Source organism: Labeo rohita, chromosome 10 (assembly GCF_022985175.1).
Source record: "Labeo rohita strain BAU-BD-2019 chromosome 10, IGBB_LRoh.1.0, whole genome shotgun sequence".
NCBI lineage: Eukaryota > Metazoa > Chordata > Actinopteri > Cypriniformes > Cyprinidae > Labeo > Labeo rohita.
The window spans coordinates 29,914,738-29,936,036 of NC_066878.1; the positions used below are offsets into that span (position 1 = coordinate 29,914,738).

The window sequence follows — 21,299 nt, forward strand, 5'->3', positions numbered from 1 at the left end:
CATCTTAATACATTTCCTATAGCACACATAGAGAGAAAAAGAGAGCACATTGGAAGAACAGATATGAATATTAATGAGAAGAATCAAGGAGAAACAAAGATATAATAATCTAACTGAATAAAATCCACATCATCCCATTGCAGGATTTGCGATTATATACAAAAAAAAAGGAAAAGAAAAGAAAAAAAAAACAACCTCGGCAAAGTTGGAAGGCTGATCTTCAGAGAAACGTGAAGCTGTTAGATCTGAAGCAAAAGATTACAAAAGACATCGGGAGAAAATGTAAATACTACAAATAGCAATTGGCTTGATGTTGTAAGAGCAGCAATGCGTCACCACTAGAGAAACACAACACTGATTCACTCTTTCAAATGTGTGTAACACACTCAGACACACACCAGCTTCCCATTAGTGGCCTGATTAGATTATATCACCGTTCAACTGTTTCAACCTACAGGCCATTGTGTTTAAAGAATAATTCTGTTGATAACAGATTTGGTGGATATTCAGTGTATCTACATCTAAAAAAACATTTAGATTTCATTAGTGCATTGAGATTGTGATTCTGTTTTCAAGCAGAAAAGTGAGTGAACTTTGGAGATCTTATAATTTTATGCAACTAAAACAGTGTGGTAAAGAGCGCCCCCTAAAGGATCAGACAGCATTTGAGCGAAGCACAATGAAGGTCGCAGATTAAATGACACTCAACACAGACACAATTCGAGGTCCCTTTTGTAGACTTGCAGCCAAAGCACGATCCATTCCGTAATAAAAACACATGCATAATGTGACCTAGTGTGACCCACGCTGATAAACAGTATTTCACATTTTCTATGGGTGCAACCAACACTGCTCAAACAACAACAAACGCCTTTACAAAAGCATGCCGTACAATCAGAATAGTTGTTTAACCATGATCATCATCATTTTTAGACAAAAATAGTTATATGCACTTACAAAGCTCAGGAAAATAGATAGAATCACCAGCATTCAGTATAAAAGAAACAGAATGAAACCAAAAGTCACCAAAATGTATTATTGTGAAGTTGACGTTCATGCAAATAGTTTCCACTTATAAGTTAACACTATGCAGCGGTAGCTTTACAAGATATCTATCTGTTGAGCGGTTTTATTTTCAATTATCGTCTGCGATACTAAACGCACATATTAGTAAGAAATAACAACACCGGTTTGCTGACATGCGGACTGCTGTTTGCAGCAGATGTTGTATTTGTCACCATTTACATAAGAGTTTGAAACTCATTAAAGAGAACTACAAAAATAAGTCACATTTCAGAGTAAAATTCAACACTGTGAAAAGTTTTCACCAGTTTCAACTTAAAAACTTAAGCTTAGCAGCTGCCTTAAAATTTTAAGTTAAATCAACTTAAAAGTACAAGTAACGTCAACTCGTAAGTTAAATCAACTTAAAAGCACAAGTCATTTTAACTCATTTTATTGTAGTGAGTTGAAATGACTTGTAGTTTAAAGTTGATTTAACTTAAAATTTAAGGCTGCTGCTGAACTTAAGTTTTAAAGTTGAAACGGGTGAAAACTTTTTACAGTGAAGGAACAGTTCATCCAAAAACGACATTTTGTTGAAAACGGTCTCTCCCTCAGGTCAACAGATTGGAGAAATGTAGCATTTCAACAATTGCTCACCAATGGATCCTTTGCAGCAAATTGGTGCCGTCAGAATAGAGTTGTCAAAGGCACCGGGTTCTGTACTTTAAGTACAGAAATTTTAAAAACGTCCATTTCCCGCTCACATTTGAGCGCTGTTGAGCCAATTTTTAAACATCGCTGATTGGCCATAGTGTTCACGCGCTCCACAGACATGACTGTGATTGGCTGAAGAGTGTGAAGCGCTTTGTAGCCAATCACAGTCATGTCTGTCGAGCACGTCAACACTACGACCAATCAGCGATGTTTAAAAATCGGCTTTTGACAACCCTACGTCAGAATGAGAGTCCAAACAGCTGATAAAAACATCCACAAGTAATCCACAACAATGCAGTCCATCAGTTAATATCTTGCGAAGCAAAAACCTGTGTGTTTGTAAGAAACATATCCATCATTTAAAAAGTTCAAACTGTTGTATCTGGCCAAAATCTGAATCAATAATCCATAATAATCCACCAACATTTTCGTTTAGAACTGTTTTGGCTTGTAAACGGTGCTTGATCTAATAAATGTGCATATTTCTCTCCTGATTCAGACGAGAAAACATTTTCACTGGAGAAAGCGATATTACAGATAGAGGACGTCTTGATGGCTTTGTTAACTGATGGACTGGAGTCATATAGATTACTTGTGAATTATTGTGATGTTTTTATCAGCTGTTTGGACTCTCATTCTGACGGCACCCATTCACTTCAGAGGATCTTCAAGTGTAATGCTAAATTTCTCCAAATCTGTTCTGATGAAGAAACAAACTCATCTGCATCTTAAACAGCCTGAGGGCGAGTAGATTTTCAGCAAATTTTTTTTTTTTTTTTAGATTAACTATTCCTTTAAAAGCAACATAAAACACAACGAGTAGCCTCAAACAAAGGTCATGTGACTTCAGGTAGCGGCCCACATTCAGTAGGAGAGAAATCTTTTGACAGGACGTCAAAAACAAACAGTACCAGTTGTCAGGAAGCCCCCTAGTCGATCCACATAAGACTGTCTTCCAGTTCTGCTAGACAGAAAGACGACACTAACAAAAACATCCTTACAAATCCGCCGAAAACTCTCGCTCTTTGCGTTATGGCTTTCAACACTTTAATATAGTGACTATGCTTTCACATTCAGGATATCAGTGCCATTGTATTGTTAAATCACACACGTACACGCACACACACACACAAAAAACTAGAACGATACCACCTTAATTACACCACATAAATTATATATATAAAAAAATTCCTGCGTGTACAGAACTAAAAGAAAAACGAAGAATGATAACTGTAGGTGCCTGAGTCGAGGTGAATCACAACGTTCCTGTGACAAAGTTAAAACTCACAGGTTTCTGATCACCGTGGGATCCAAAATGGCTATTTGAATCTTACATACTTGGCCAGCGAACTGCAGTAAACTTCCTGGTGCTTTACAATAAAGGCTGTTATAACATGCTGTACTCTCTCGAAACATCCTACTAGATCCTTGAGAAAAAGAAAACAAGCTTAAAAAGACATTCCCAGTCTCACAGACCACCAAAACTTAAATCCAGATCAGCATTGATTGTCAATAAGAAGGACACATCAGCTGCTGGTCACCACGGGCCAATACATGAGATTATACTCTGATTTAGAGATAAACGGCTTGTTTTAAAGGAATTCAACTTGGCAACCTGCAGATATACATATATGAGGCGAATCTCAATGATGTGATGATGTCAGCTGCCTCCAAGAGATCTGATTGGTGACCTGATAATACAAACACTGAAAATCTGCTCGCCGCCATATTCGTGGCTTTATGCGTTTAGAATCTTAAAACCACACGTGCGCTGCTGCTTTTTTATTTTTAACAGCGAGCGTGAAGTTAAACACACACAGCGCTGCCGAAATAGACTTTAGATTACTTGAACACCAAAAAAAAAAAATCCATGCTTAAAAAAAAAAAAAGGAGAAAAAAAAAGTGTCTTAAAACAAAACATCAGTAATTTGACCATCAAATGTACAATCTCAAGAACAACAGCAATACCTGACGGAAGTAATAATCATATATAATCGATAGTAGTAACGATAACAATAAATACAATAATAATAAGATTTTAATTAAAACATGATCTACTGTATTTGGGAGTACCTGGGCACAGGGGGCATAAGGCCAGTGAAGACGAGCGCAAAGGACCGTGGATAAGAAGGCAATCGTGCGGGTTATTATAACTCTAGATGGGAACCTGGAGTCTATGATCGCTCTCGACGATTAATATATGCGGTGCTGCTCTGGCGTCGGTGGTGAGTCTTGGCATAAAGACGGACGGTCGGTCGGTAGCGTGCTGGGTGGAGTCGGAGGTGAGGGTTGGTTGTGAACGCCGTGTTGAGAGCAGCCCAGCAGGTAGAGAGATAGCTGTTGGTTTGCATGCAGGGGAGGACGGCTGTGTCCAGCGTTGGAAGGCTGGAGGGTTCGGAGCGCTCCGACGCTGGACCCCTGCTGCCGTCCTATCAGTCCTCCCTGTCCTTCACCTCCGTGAAGGGCACTCGCATCTAATGTATCTGTTTCAGGGCCGCTCTGGAAAGCAAAAAAAAAACAAAAACAAAAAAACACATCAGCTCACACTGAAGGGAAAGTTCTAAAAATATATAGAAAATATATACTGCCAACTTGTTTCTTAAAGAAGTCTCTTATGTTCATCAAGGCAATATACAATATAAAATATAAACAATGTAAAATATTACGATGTAAAATAATGGTTTCTATTTTAATATACTTTAAAATATAATTTATTCCTGTGACGCGAAGCTGAATTTTCATCAGCCATTACACTGGTCTTATGTTTTAAATGATTCTTCAGAAATCATTCTGATGTGCTAATTATGTATGTTGGCAACAGTTGTGGTGGCAAATATTATTTTTGGAACCTGTGATACTTTTTTCAGGATTCTTTAATGATTCAAATGATTCTTTTGATTATCCAAAATATTAATCTTTTTTTAACAATACAAGTCTTTACTATAACTTTTTAGCGATTTAACATCATAATACATTAATTCTCTTAAAAGGAAAAAAAAAGATAAAAAATTTACAGACTGGTAGTGTACAGGTAGTGTATATTGTTAGAAAAGATTTCTATTTTAAATAAATGCTGTTCTTTTTAACTTTTTATTCATCAAAGAATCCTGAAAAAGTATCATAGGTTCCAAAAAATATTTGGCATCACAACTGTTACTAACATTGATAATAAATCACATTAGAATGATTTTTGAAGAATCATGTGACACTGAATACTGGAGTAATGTTTCAGAAAATTCAGCTTTGATCACAGGAATAAATTACAATAATAATAATATAAGTAATAATATTTCACAATATTACATTTTTCTGTATTATTGATTAAATAAATGCAGCCTTGATGAGCATAAGAAACATCTTAAAAAAATCTTACTAAACCTCAATTTTTGAACGGCAGTGTACTTTTAAAAATATAAATAAAATGAACTAAAGTAACTATTTAAATGTATTTTCTGTTTTGATTAATGTTGATTATAATAATAAATATTACATTATTAATATTACTTTTTGAATTTTTGTTTTAATTAATAATTTAGCTTAAACAAGGTTTTTTTATATTCTATATAATATTATAATACTGTTCAAAAGTTTGAACATTTTTTAATGTTTTGAAAGTCTTACTTTTAAAAAGTTTTTTATGCACAATGTTTTTTTTAGTATAACTGAGATATTATAGTTCTTATTAATATTTTAAATAAATTCTATTTTAGATTTTCTGTTTTCATTTTCATTACAGTAACTTTGTTGTTTTTTTATTTTTGTTTTAATTATTTTTACATTCTACATATTTTTACTTTATTTTTTTAAATTCCAGTTTAACTTATTTTAGTACATCAAGGTAAACTAAATGAAAACAAGAAATGTTGAAGAAATAAAATACTTTTTTTATGTTTTATACTTTCAGTTAACGGCCATTTTATTTCAGGTTACAAAAATGTTATTATGCTTTTTGTTTTAGTTTCAATATTAACAGAATAATTTTCAATATTAAAAGATTTCTAGTTTAATAGATTTTAAAATGAAATTTATTTCTGCATGGCAAAGCTGAACTGTAACATTAAATGTCTTTACTGTCATTTTTATCAATTTTTTGCAGCACTGATGATACTCTTTTTGAATACAGTGTATATTTCATATTTGTTTGTAATTTAACTTATTTAATAACTATTAACCAAGTAATTCATTTTGACACCTACCAAAACAATCAAAGTCTACTGTGAATCCACACCAAAATCTCTAGTGTGAAAACAAAAGTAAGAAAAAGCGTACAAATCAAAAGCATCACCTTCACTGGAGAGGGGCCGCCGGCGCACCGGAGCAGTGGAAATGAACATTCTGCCATTTGGAGTCCCGGCGGTGCCACACGCGGGTCTCCTCCGACTGGCTGCTGCGCGGCCGGCCCTGGCCATCCACAAACTGGGTGAGGCGGATGTAGGCGATGCAGGCGGCGTCTTCTCCGATCAGGTGCACGTGAGGGTTCAGGATGGTGGTGTGGATGGGCTTGCTGTTCTTAGAAAGCACTGCAGAGACACACATGCATGGAGCTACAGACATTTCCTATGATTTATATTATGCATGGTAGTCTGTCTGCTTGAACACACTTACAGTTCTCAAAGTAGAATCTGTGGAAGTCCATTCCCTCAACCAGGTTCCCCAAAGCCTCGGGTTCAAAGGAGGTCAGTCCAGGGTCACAGATTTTCCTGTAAAAATGATCCCATTGTGTATTATTATTCAGGTAGCTGCTACAAAGATCGACAGTTTAACTAATTCCATCTTACTCTAACTAAACTCTTGCTCCACCATGTGAGTAAAGCTGACAGTTGAAGAAGACTGTTTACACTAAAGGCCACTATCCACCTTATTCTTCAATGCAGAAGTAAGCTAATAGATGAGCATTCTGGTGAGAAAAATAACACCATGCAGTAAACGGTAAAACCACTGTGTTCATAATTAAGATAACACAGTAAAATAATACGGTAAAACACAAATTTGCAATATCAAGCAGCAAAACAAGCTTTTGTACAGCTAAAAATAGCTGGACGCGGATGAGACCGGAATGGATCAGACCTATAAAATTTACAAAACTCTTACAGCAAAGATGAGGTGGATAGCATTCTTGTATTTGTATGATATAGTATGTTTTTAGGCCAAAGTGGTTTGTGTTTGCAAGAAAGCGTAAGGTAACGTACGCATAGGCGTCAAAGTCCCCATTATTGATGGCTTCGATCAGCTGCTCTGTAATCTTGATGATTTCCTGTTTGCGTGCTGTAAGAGAAAACAAAGACACAGGTGAATATGCACATACATACATTTCAAGCTAATTAGTCCCACCTTACTTTTACTATTTTTCACTGAAAATTATGATTATTGTAAAAAAAAAAAACAAAAAAACTAAAAATATAAATATGTTTTCCTTCAAATATTGGAATATTTCATAAAATTAATAAAAAAGTTTTATAAAATCAAAATGTGACTTTTGTCTCTTTTATTGGCGTAAAATGGTCCAAAAGGTTTTTTCAAAAATACAGTAAAAACAATAATATTGTGAAATATTATTACAATTTAAAATATGAATAATGCTGAATTTTCAGCATTATCACTCCAGTCTTCAGTGTAACATGATCCTTCAGAAATCAATGTTGAAAAGTTCTGCTGCTTAATATTTTTATAGAAACTGTGATAAAGTTTTTTCAGGATTTTTTTTTATATAAAGTAAAGAAAAAACTCTTTTGCAACATCATAAATGCATCCACTGTCACTTTTGATCAAGCTAATGCATCCTAGCTGAACAAGAGGATTCTTTTAAAGTCTTACTGACCACCTTAAACTTTTTAGCAGCAGTGCATGTCCCGCCCCAACTTCCTGTCTCAACAGGAAACACATGAGCACAGGAAGGAAAATTGTGCATTCATGGATTCTTTAAAACTACAGACAGAACAAAGCAAACTGTTCCTCTCTGCTGTACATGACAGGAAGCAACCTTAACCAAGACTTAACGCTCCAAAATACAGGCAGAGGTCAGAAAGGTCACATCCTCCTGACTCCAGACCTGAGAGGCTGTTTTAACACACACCAGCTCTGCTGTGGACTTACCTAGTTTCTCAGTCATGATCTTCAATCTAGACCTTCATCCATTCCTCCTTAACCCTCTGACTAAACTCTCTCCTGATGAAGTTTGTACGCTCACACATGCACAGACTCCCAAAAACACTCCGTCTTCATCTAATCGACATCTCCACAACTTTCCTCCTCGTCGTCGTCGTCTGTCTTTTCCTCGTTAACCGCATGGAGCTAGTTGAGCTATTCCTGGATCCTTAGATACGGGTTACTCCTCTCTCTCTCCCTCCCTTCACGGCTTCCTGCTCCACTTTAGAGGAGCTTAGTGGCCTCAACATGTCCTTTGGTTTCTCCTTGTCAATCGGACACTGCAGGCCTGATCTAAAGACTGTGACTGTGGCTTCAGCTTTGATAAACGGCACACTTCTATCAAGCGGATACGTATGGAAGCGCATCACAGTTCTGTCACAAACAAGTCTCCTTAAATGTCATGTCAGAAGCTTAAATGCTGCATTTATCAGGGAAAACCGCTTCCTGCTATTTCCGAATGTCATATGTTGGTTATGGGGTTGATGGGAATTCAGCTGCAGACTGTTAAGGCCCTGATATACTCATGGAGAAGTTCTGTTAAATTCTTCACTTTGCATTAAAAGGAAGTTAATTTAAAAAAAAAAAAAAAGGAATACCTGAGCAGCTGTTAGTGAACATCCTGACAACACACACTGCTTGGAACAATGGTTAGATGAACATGTAGACATGAACCAGAGAAGATTCCCACATCAATAAAGCCACACCTACGTATTATGTCATCGCCATTGACCAATGGTAGTTAGAAACTGTTTACCAGCCAGAGCAAGAAACAAACTACAGACAAATTTTGTTTTGCCCTGATTTAGTTCGCAATTACGCCACACCAGTTCGTTCTGCAATATCGTTTGATGTACAGTTGAGGTCATAAGTTTACATACACCTTGCAGAATCTGCAAAATGCAAAACATAAGACATTTACATATAGTACACAAGAGAAAACAATAATTGAATTTATACACATTTTTAAAAGTTTACATACGCTTGATTCTTAATACTGTGTTGCTACCTGAATAATCCACAACTGTGTTTTGTTTAGTGATAGTTGTTCATGAGTCCCTTGTTTGTCCTGAACAGTTAAACTGCCTGCTGTTCTTCAGAAAAATTCTTCAGGTCTCACAAATTCTTTGGCTTTTCAGCATCTTTCTGTATTTGAAACTTTTCCAACAATGACTGTATGAATTTGAGATCTTTTCACACTGAGGACAACTGAGGGACTCATACGCAACTATCACAGAAGGTTCAAACGTTCACTGATGCTTCAAAAGAAAAAATGATGCATTAAGAGCTGGGGGGTGAAAACTTTTGAACGGAATGATGGTGTGTACATTTTTCTTATTTTGCCTAAACATCATGATTTTTTTCATTTAGTCCTGCCCTTCAGAAGCTACAAAAGATACTTACATGTTTCCAAGAAGACAAAGTAAGTTAAATTTACCCTGATCTTTAAATTAAAAGTTTTCACCCCCCCAGCTTAAATACACTGTGTTTCCTTCTAAAGCATCAGTGAGCGTTTGAACCTTCTGTAATAGTTGCATGAGTTGTCCTCAGTGTAAAGTGAAAAGATGGATCTCAAAATCATAAAGTCATCGATGGAAAGGCTACAAATACACAAAAATGCCGAAAAGCCAAAGAATTTTGGGGACCTGAAGGATTTTTCTGAAGAACAGCAGGCAGTTTAACTGTTCAGGACAAACAAGGGACTCATGAACAACTATCACAACTGAAAAAAAAAAAAAAAAAAAAACAGCTGTGGATCATTCAGGTAGCAACACAGTATTAAGAATCAAACATATGTAAACTTTTGAACGGGGTCATTTTTATAAATTCAACTATTATTTTCTCTTGTGGACTATATGTAAATGTCTTTTATGTGGTATATCTTATTCAAGTCAGTACTAAATAAAAAAATAACATTTAAAATGCAATGTGGACTTGACCTTATGCTTAAAAGCGCACACACACTATATACTCACTCTGTACAGACACAGAGGGGGACGGGGGCGGGGGAGAGGAGGTTTGGGAGAGGGGGGGCAGAGGTTCGAGAGGAAGGCGACTCCGTCTGAGGTTGCGGGACAGGTGCGCGGCCCACACTGCTCACCAAATCTGTGAACCGGGCTGAGCGGATTGGGAAAGAGTGGAATGCATTAACCCACCGTGAGAGATGGACAACATGTGAAGAGATGAAAAGGCAGCAACATCAGACAAATAACAAGATGCATGGGGCAGTAGTGTCTGACTGAACAGGATATGCATCAGTAACAAGGGTCAACGATCAAAACTTGGGCCAACAGACGGTACATGAACAGGGTCCAACATTAAAAGTGCATGTGCTGTTAAACACCTAAGGAAATGAGTAACACTGTACATCACACACATTCACATTATAAATTCATCAGTGGCCTAGAAAACGTAGTGTTAATAGGCATGGGGTTTGTCAGCTCGTGGGGCCTGACATATTAATATCATACAGTATGACTAACTGAATACTACTCACATTATCCCACGTTAATAACTCCTGTTACTAGAAACTTAAAAGCTAAACAGCATAATACACTTTACAAATCGCAAAGTAAGCACTGTCACTGACAGCTAATTACTTTATTATGAAATTACTTTTTTAAATAACTTAGCATTACATTAAATTAATAATAAATATTATTATTGCTAAGCTAAATTAAGCAAAATTACTTTATTTATTAGTTTAATTTAATTTAATAAATTAAAATAGATTACCAAAAATAATCATTAAATCTTTAAAAATAATAATTCATTACAAAATAATTACTTTAATGACAAAATCATATTTCAGGATAAGTTAATTTATTTAAAACAAATGTAAAATTAAATTATTTTATATCAGTTAAAGTCAATTAAAATATATCATTATCATTATATCAATATATCAATATATCTATCTATCTATCTATCTATCTATCTATATATATATATATATATTTTTAACAAATTACTTTAATAATTAAAATTAAAAATGAAAGATAAAAATATAAAAAAGTAAAATTAAAAATTGCATAAAATAATTATACAATTTAAATGTAATAGTTTATAATACATTTAAAAGATTATTATTATTATTAAATTAACAATTATTACAAACTAATTTTAAATTATTATTTTATAATTACTAAATTAAGTTACTTTAAGTTTATTTCATTTGAATATTAAATTGTTAAACTGAACAGTTATTATTAATTACTAAAATTAATAATTTAATTAAAATTGATCAATAATAGTAACATAATTAATTATTAAATTACCGAAAGGAAAAATTCATTATTAAAAACAAATTATTTTAAATGACAAAAACAATAAAACTAAACAATGCACTAGCCACAAATTTTCATGGACCCGGTGCATGAGCGTCCGTGTTTAGGTCTGCAGGGGGCGCTATACTCACTCTGCATGAGGGGAGTCTGTGGAGGGGATTGTGTGGAGTGGGCAGCTGCTTCACTATCAGGCACGGCCGAGGGTCCCGAGCCCCTACGGGCGCAGCCCAGGATGTCGGTCAGCTTGGTGGCTGTTTACACATGAGGATGAGGGGGTAATGATGACCGATGATAGGTGGGAGCAAGATGACAGATGCACCCAAACACATGCATCTCAAAGGGGGGTGTGTGTGCATGCTATTACACTCGCTGTCTTAGGGGGGCAGCGCACGCAAAAACAGCAGGGAATTGATCAGCAAGAGAAAGTGGGTTGTTTTTAGATTAGCCTGTTAGCTTTTTTAGCTTTTTTAAAATATATAGATCACCTTAAGAAGAGCAAAACTCATAAGAAGCTGGTTACTTTTCAAGGGTTTGCTGAAGGTAGATGGCGTGCAAACCAGCCAGGCCAGGTCAAACCAAATGAGTGGAGACCAGACTTACAGAAGATGGCGGGGGCGGAGCCCGGAGGTGATTGGCTGACTTCAAAGGGGGCTTTAACTGAACTGCTATCTAGGCTTTTTCCTATTGAGCGGGAAAAGGTGGGAAGACATTGGAAATACGAGACTGAGAAAGGAGGGCATGCAAAGATGGAACATGGCACAGTATTTAACCTATTATTGAGGCTGAGAAGTTTACATGGAAGGGTGACAAATCGTCCAGCCCACTTCTGTTACTTTTTCACACAACAAAAAAAAAGTGCAAGGTGAACCTACATTTACTCGTGTGAATAAAATACACATTCGCAGAGCCTTAGCCCACATCTCTCACATTTCCAGTGTTCCAACAGATAAAAATACACTGAAGGTGTCCTGAAATGCACGTCCCAGAAGAGCAGGACGGCAAAGAGCAGAATTAAGCCAACACTTCTTACAAACTCAGAGGAAGTCAAAAGGCCACTACAATGTCACAACAACAGCAGAGGCAAATTACATTTCGGTGCATTTAAATGCTTCAGATTTTTAGTGTATGAACAGTTCAAGCTTTGAAAACTGAGAGCTCAAAGTTCAAAGACGAGGCAATTTGTGCAAACCTGTGACTGCAGCAAATAACGCACTTTAAAATTCTATGTGCAAATACATTTAAATTATATAAGTACATTACAAATCATTTAAAATGCTAAAATATTTTATTTTTAATTAGTGGGTTTATATTAATATAGTTTTTATTTTTCAGAAAGCAGTAAGGCACATGAGGCTGTGCAATACTGTGATTTTACCAAGATTAGTGAGGTTTTAGGTACAAGATGAAACAGCAACTTCCATTTCGCGATATAGACAAAAGTCGGTGTACAAAATGTACGGTGACGCACTGCTGCCACACACATATTATTTTTTCCACTAAATTATGTTGTAATAACAAGATGTGTCATTTTAATGGTATATTTTTCTCATAATAAGGAGATAAGTTGTTAAAACAACTTTTTTTCATAATAACAAGATATGAAGAGTTCAGACGCAAAACCAGCTAAAAGCCATCTCGGTCAAAAATGAGATAATGATACTGAGTGAATGCTCCTGACACATATATATAGTATACGTCTATCAAATACTTTTACTTTAAACTCACTAAATTCCTTACATAGAAACCTATACAAAGTAGCCAGAAAGAAATGCTAATTTTAAAGAAATACGTCAGATGGATTTAGAGGCTTTTGCATCTGAACTCTTCATATGTTGTTAAAACGACACATTTTCTTGTAAAAACCGGTTAATTCTTATAATCAGATGAAAGTGGCATTTCAAGGCTGTCCACAAATGTAAAACAAATATTAAAGCAAACATTTTTTTACCCATGAACAAATACAAAAAATAAGACTGTTTAGTTCTCGTTATTAGAGTTTTAATAACATCTAGTTATTTCAAGAAATCATGTCGTTAATATTTTGTTGTAATAACTAGACATGTTGTTTTAATGAGAAAAAGATTTCATAATTTTAACGACTGTTTTGTAATAACGAGATGTTATGTGATTTGAATGAGAAAAAGATGTAATTTATCGGCATCTCGATATTACGAGAAAAAAAATTTATGAGAAAAAGATGTCAATTTAGTTACATTTTCTTGAAATAATTTGTCGTTTCGTTTGAACAAATTTCATCGCTATTACGAGAAAATGTTTTAATGAGAATGACGATACATCGTTTTGGCAAGGAAAAGATGTTTTACTGACATATCTTGTTTTAACGAGAAAATGTTTTAATGAAAAAACAAAATTTGCTTATAATCATCTTGCAATAATATGCATTTGTCATTAAAACTACATCTTTCTCTCATTAAAATAAGGTATGTCATTATAAGAAAATGTTAAAATGTCATCTTTTTCTCATGTTATGTCGTTTTAACATGAAAAAATGGTCATTTTAATGACAAGTTATTACAAGAAAAATTTGTTTTAATGAGAAAACAATGTTGTTTTAATGTAATTTTCTTGTAATTAGATGTTGTCATTTTAACGAGAAAAATATGTTTTATTGACATCGTTATAACGAGAAAACTTTGTTTTAACAAGAAACGTTTTCTTGTAATAATGAGATGTTATATCATTTTAAGGAGAAAAATGTCGTTTTAATGACATATCTCATTATTACAAGAAAATATGTAATTTTAAGGACATAACATCTCATTACTGCGACGTAACTGAGTGGAAAAAATAATGTGTGGGGCAGCAATGCATGACTGTACTTTTAGCCACCAAGGTAAACAAAAATACATGAATAAAAAGGTATATTGTAAAATCTTTACAATTGATAATTTCGATTTGAATTTATTTTAAAATGCAATTTATTTCTGTGATGTAAAGCTGAATTTTCAGCATCATTACTCCAGTCTCCAGTGACCGCTGATCCTTCAGAAATCATTCTAATATGCTGATTTGCTGTTCAAAAACCTTTATTACTAATGGTGAAAAGAGTTGTGCTGCTTCATATTTTTGTGGAAACATTTTCTTAACAGATTCTTTGGTGAATAGAAAGAACAGCATTTTTTCAGTCACTTTTAATCAATTTAATGCATCCCTGCTAAATAAATGTACCAGTTTCCTTTAAAGGGGTCATCGGATACTAAGTTCACTTTTTCATGTTGTTTGAACATTAATGTGTGTTGGCAGTGTATGTACAAATCTACCATATAATGAAAAAAATCCATGCAGTGGTTTTTAATTAATATGTAAAAATAATATCCCCTTTTTCAAATCGAGTCATGCTCAGATGCCTGTCGGTGTGGTGTAACACCCACAGAGGCCGCTCCCAAAATAGTTGATTGACATGAGCGTCTTACCTCAGATCAGCTGTAACAGTCCGACCTCCATTGTAAGTTAGACAAGAATATCTCCGATTGAGCGATTGAGGTGTTGTGTTGCTGGATGTAATAATGAACATAGTGGTCGTCATTTACTCGCGACATCTGAGCCGCTGAAGATGCAGTGGATTACATTTGTTTGTGAAGGGAATGCGCCTCCCGATCTACATAAATGCGTCTATGTTCGCGCAAGTCATTTGTGATCCAGCTTCACTTACAGCAGAAGTGAGTATAAGGGTTTTTTTTATGAAGGCGACTGCCTTTCCTAATAACGTGCTAGTTAGCAAGTTTAGTGGCTAAACACGGCTAAAGTAAATAGGCTCGTCACTCCACAGAGAGTAGAGAGGGGCGGAGCGAGCAGAGCTCATTTGCATGTAAAGGAACAATCCTTCAGAATGAGATGATTTTTGCAGAGCTGATTTTGGCAAGGTAAAAAGGGTGTTGTTTTACACAACCATTGAGAATTTTTAACTAAAGTATATCATAGACTTTTCATTAAGACCCTAAAGAATCATATCCACTTGTGGAAAATGGGCATCCGATGACCCCTTTAAAAAAATCTTCCTGACCTCAAACTTTTAAACGATTCTGTTTTTCTGAAACAGGAGGATTAAAAAAAAAAAAAAAAGCACTTGGTTGTATCCATCAGAAACTGGCCCGGATTGTGAAAAGTGTCTTTATAGGACTTGGTGAAGACTCAGAAATGGAAAGTCTACTATAAATATTTAAAAAAAAAAAATTAATAAAAATGCAACAAAAACAGATGCCACTCACCTTTGACGTCTTCATCCTCAATGGTGGTGTTGCTGCTGTCTGAAGATTCCTGCAGGACAGACAAAAGAAATCAATATCTGACCTCACACCTTCATTCACACACACACACCAGCAAAAACATTTACTCAACATACAGCGACCAACTCCAATAAAGCACGACCAGTACTACCACTGAGACGAATGGCATAATCATCGCCACAAATGCAGTCATACATATTGCCAACAGTAGTGGGCTCTAGATCCATCCTGACCGTACAAGAAGGTTTAATCTCAGGCTCAGCCACCTGGTGAGGCTGTAACACAGGCATTCAATGAAACCCAGCTCCCGTGTTGTGGATCTCCACATCTCTGTCCCAGATGGCAGCATTGAGGATGCAGCTGCAGCCGCTTGCACCCTCCCCTCTGCATATGCATGTAAACACCCACACACACACAAATGCATTTAATAGCTTGCATTTAGCTTCTGACATATTATAAATGCAAATGAGTGAGCCCCCGTCTGCTCATATTTCTCTGTGTGGGTTCCCGTGGGCGAGGTATCGGCCCACCGCAGGCACCTTGAGGGTCTGAGCTGTTATGACTTCAGCCAGCTGTGGCTGTGCATATGGGGACGGGCGACCAGAGTGGAAGAGGAACATTATGGAGGCAGGATAGAAAACTTCTTTGGTGAAAATGAGAACATCTGATTGGCTGAATTTAAACAGCCATATTTAATAAGACAGAAATGAATAACAGTATGAAATTTTTGTATTTAATCGCTGTCAAATGATTAATCGCGATTAATCGCATCCAAAATAAATGTATTTGTTTATGTAATATATGTGTGTGTACTGTGTATATTTATTATGAATATATAAATACACATCATTTTTTTTATTCATATAATTACAATTATAAATATATTTAAAAATATAAACATTTTTCTTAAATATATCCATGCATGTGTGTGTGTATTTATACACATAAGAAATATACACAGTACAGATTAAAAGCAGAGTTATTTTAGTATTACTGAGATAACATTAAAGTTTTTATTTTTATATTTTTACGTTTTCATTTTAATTTCAGTTAAAGTTTGAATAATTTTATGTTTTTGTTATTTTATTAGTTTTTTATATGCATCTATATATTTTTGATTTCAGTTTTAGTTATTTTAGTACATCAAGTTAATAATATTTCAGTTAATGTTTCTTTTATTTAAATAAATCAAAATAAATCACAGGCTAAAAAAATTATATAATATAATATAATATAATATAATATAATATAATATAATATAATATAATACAATATAATATAATAATATTTGTTTACCTGCATATCATGAGACTATTAATTGACTTTTTAGTTTTTTTTTTTTTTCCCTGAAACGTTAACTTTAGATTTCAGGGTAGATATCAAGTAAATATTTCAAATCAGCAGCTGGCAAATAGTTTGGGAATCCTTAAATAAAATAAAATAAAATAAAATAATATTTGGGAATCCCTGGATTAAATTGCATTAAACTGCATTAAAATAAATTAAATTTAAAATAGCTAAATAAAATATTTTTTAAAGTAAATCAGCACAAGCACACTTTTTAATATAACATAACAACATATAATATAATTTAATATAATTTAAATGTAAGATATGTTTACCTGCATATCCTGTGATCTGTTTTTACTTATTTATTTTTTTTTATTATTGAAATATTAATTTTTAATATAAATTTTAAATCTCAGGGTAGATATCAAGCAAATATTTCAGATCAGCTGGCAGTCTGGGAATCCATGCATTAAATAATAATATAATATAAATAATAATATAATATAATATAATATAATATATATATATATATATATATATTAATTTAATTAAATTAATTAAATTAAATTAATAAAAAAAAGATGCTGAAAAAGATGTAATGTAGTTTTTATAAATGTTTTGAATCAGTTTTTATTATTACATTTTCCGTTTTCATTTTAATTTCAGTTAAAGTTTGAGTAATTTGAGTATTTTGTTATTTTTATTAGTTTTTTTTACATACATGTATATGTATTTTGATTTCAGTTTTTGTTATTTTTTGTTATTTTTTACATCAAGTTAAACTCGAATAAAACAATAAGTGTCAAATAATAGCTTATAAAAAATTTTTTTTTATATATTTTGTTATCATATTTCAGTTTATGTTTATTTTATTTCAAGTAGCAATTTTTTATTTTAATTTCAGTTACAGTTGTTACAGTTTTAGTTAGCCATAATAACCTTTACTTTAATATTATAATTTTAACAATGGGAATAGCAAAATAATATTTTTAAATTAATGATGACTTCTAATTACACCCTTAAACAAGTAATTAAATAAAATCTTTCAAAATTGAATAACTTTATCTATTTCTGAAACATCTTTTCCTTTTTCACGATCCAATCAACTGATTTGTTTCTGAGTTCCACCCTTTTGACCAATCCTACCTTAGCAACTGTTTCCATGTTTCATTTTCAAATTTACATTTATGCATTTGGCAGATCAGTTTTCAAAAGCAACTTACTTTGCATTCAAGGTATACATTTTTTTAATCTTTTTTTTTTTCTCAGAAAAGCTGTGTGTTTAGTTGTGAAATCAATTTTCTGAAAATTATCAAAAATATAGTATTTTTTTTTACCATGTTATGGCATAATTTAACAATTCCTTTTAAAAAGCGGCAGATAAAGTATTTTGCAATGTCAAAGGTCATTTCATCCCACATTAAAACAACATCCAATCAATTTTACCACTTTATGAGCACAATTTATGCATAATTAACTTAGGGGGTGGAGCTTAGACGTGTCCATTTTTATTCCACAAAAACCTGTATATAAAAAGTCCCGGTTTACACTACTGTTCAAAAACTATGAGGTCAGGAAAACTTTTTTTTTCTCATCAAAGAATTCAAAAAAAGTGTCACGGTTTCAAATCAGCATATTATAATGATTTCTGAAGGATCATGTGACACTGAAGACTGGAGTAATGATACTGAAAATTCAGCTTTTTATCAAAGAAATAAATTACATTTTAAAACGTATAAACCTAGCAATCTGTTATTTTAAATAGTAATACAGTTTTATAATTTCACTATTTTTACTGTATTTTTTGAACAAATAGATGCTGTCTGGCAATCATAAAAGACTTCAAAAATATTTTAAAAATCTTACTGACCCCAAACTTTTGAACAGCAGTGTACTTTTTTTTTTAAATTTGCAAATATGTCATATTACTGAAGTAAAATGCTCCAGTGTTGACTTTTTTACTAATTTCTGCTTAAAACCATGTGTATTAACTAACAAGGGTCAAATGGCCACAATGGTTTTACCTGAAACAATTAACACTGAACACCGTACTGAACACCACACTCTTACTCAAACACTTTCCCATCCTAATGCGACTACATGATCACTCACAAACCCAAAACAACACCCTCGCTCGCACCACAAAATAAAGAGACTGGCAGCAGACGACAGAAGCAGAGAGAGGAGGAGGAGAGGAAGGTGGAGGATGAAAGAGAAGAGGATGGGGAGGGAGGTGCGGAAGGATGTACCTTGATCCCATCCACCGGGTTATGGATAACAGTGGTCTGAGGCTCCTAAAGAGAAAGAAAGAGAAGAGGAAGAGACAGCGAGAGAAAGAGAGAAAAAAACAGGAGCAAAATGAGATGGAAGTGAGAGATGGCAAGAATAAAACAAGTGTTAGCAAAAAAAGACGAGAGATGGAGAGAAAGCTGTCTCAGTTAGAGCGAGAGAGAGGAAGTTGATGGAGGTTATTAGTCGCTCTGGTTAAAGGCAGAGGACAGCCGAAGGTCAAAGCCCAACATCTGAACCCAGTCCAGAGGTGTGAACGCATCTAATCCCAGCAAAAACACTGCAAATGTACAGCTTTATGAAGAATACTAAGTGCTTTCATTTAAAAATAAAAGTAATAAAAATCACAAAGGTATTGTTTCAGGGTAAAATAAGTTTTTCAATTTTATTTCTATTGGAATATTAAAATAGTACTTACTAACATTCTTGCCTTAATATTTCTTACTTTTTACAACATCGTGTTTTAACATATGCTTTTAAGCTTTAAGAGAAGGTTTGCTCTTTAAACATTATAAAATGTTAAACACCCAAAGATGAAGCAATTAAAATGGTTTAAAAATGTAACTGGACACTCAAGTCACACTCAAAAATATGTCTGAATATCACTGCATTAGATCAGGGTTTCCCAAACTGGGATTCATGAGGGAACTTTGTGAGAGGCTAATCAATTAAAATTACAAAAATGTTAAATTAAAATAATTTTAAAATGTTGGTTTACCTACATATCATTGAGTTTTCAAAAAAAAATAAAATAAACAAAATATAAATAAAATAAAAAATAATGGGCAGCTATCAAGTAAATATTTCAGACCAGCTGGCAAATAGTTTGGGAATCCCTGCATTAAATTAAATTAAATTAAATTAAATTAAATTAAATTCTAAAATATAATATTTATCTGTCATCTGATGCAAAGTTTGGTTTTGTTTATTTTAAGGTACTGAATTAAAATAAATAAAATTAAAATTAAATTAACTTTAAAAAAACTCATGAGAAGTGAAGTTAAATTAAATTAAAAATTAAATTAAATTAAATTCAGATTAGAGTAAATATTTCAGATCAGCTGGTAAACATTTTGGAAATCCCTGCAATAAATTACACTAAATTACATAAAATAAAATAAAATAAAATTAAATTAAATTCTAAAATATAATATTTAGTTACCTACATATCATGTTATATACATTTTTTTTTTAATTATTGAAATATTAACTCAATCTCAGGGAAGATACCAAGTAAATATTTCAGATCAGCAGGCAAATAGTTTGGAAATCCCTGCAATAAATTAAATTCAATTAAATTAAATCACATCACATCACATCACATGCTGAAAAAGATTATAATAATATAATATAATATAATATAATAATATATTTATTTACCTGCATATCATGCAGTTTTTTTTTTAATTACTGAAATTAACTAGTTATCAAGTAAATTAACTAGTTATCAAGTAAATATTTCAGATCAGCTGGCAAACTGTTTCAGAATCCCTGCATGAAATTAAATTAATTTAAATTCTAAAACATAATATTTATTTACCTGCATATCATCTAATGTAAAGTTTGTTTTTTGTTTATTATAAATTATTTCATTAAAATAAATCAAATTAAAATTTTATGAATTTTAAAAAATCATGTGAAGTGAAGATTTTATTTTTAATTATTAAATTTTAAACTAAATTAATCATGTGATCATGTGATGTCAAATAGGCTGGCAAATAGTTTGGGAATCCCTGCATTAAATTAAAATTAAATTCTAAAAATAAAAACAATCAAAATAAACCACATGTTGAAAAAGATAATATAATGTAATATAATGTAATATAATATAATATAATAATTTGTTTACCGGCATATCATGTGATTTTTTTTTTATTTAAATAAGTCCCAGGTATCAGCTATCAAGTAAACATTTTAGATCAGCTAGCAAATATTTTGTGAATCTCTGAAAAAAATAAAATAAAATAAAAATGTTATAAATTAAATGAAAAATAGTAAAATAAAATTATTTTTTTTCCATAAAATCAGCACAAACACACTTTTCAAGCAATACATGAAAAGAAACTGTTAAAATTGAAATTATGTTTTTATATTTTTTATATTTTGTTATCTAATGCAATGACATGTAGACATTTTTAAATGTTATTTGCATGGCCAAATACTTTTTGGGTCACTGTATCTGTCAAAAAAAATGTAAAAAAGAAGCTTTGAATAGTTATTTTATAAATAATTTAACTAACAAATAGAAATCTGTATTTTATGAGATGATACTTAACTGATTTACATCACACTTAATTTATTAAAATAATATAAATAATGAAAC

General features: G+C 32.9%; 1 protein-coding gene across 1 annotated transcript in view; it reads right to left on the reverse strand.

Moving 5' to 3' along the window:
• Positions 1–181: 181 nt before the first annotated feature.
• LOC127171585 (calcium/calmodulin-dependent protein kinase type II subunit beta) overlaps positions 182–21,299 on the reverse strand; it is a 91,276-nt gene continuing 70,158 nt past the window's right edge. The window contains 10 exon segments of the mRNA XM_051120325.1: positions 182–4,218; positions 6,005–6,239; positions 6,325–6,419; positions 6,909–6,984; positions 9,840–9,915; positions 9,917–9,981; positions 11,282–11,401; positions 11,751–11,831; positions 15,380–15,428; positions 18,937–18,981. Of these exon segments, the coding sequence (XP_050976282.1) occupies positions 6,007–6,239; positions 6,325–6,419; positions 6,909–6,984; positions 9,840–9,915; positions 9,917–9,981; positions 11,282–11,401; positions 11,751–11,831; positions 15,380–15,428; positions 18,937–18,981 (840 nt within the window). The 3' untranslated portion in view covers positions 182–4,218; positions 6,005–6,006.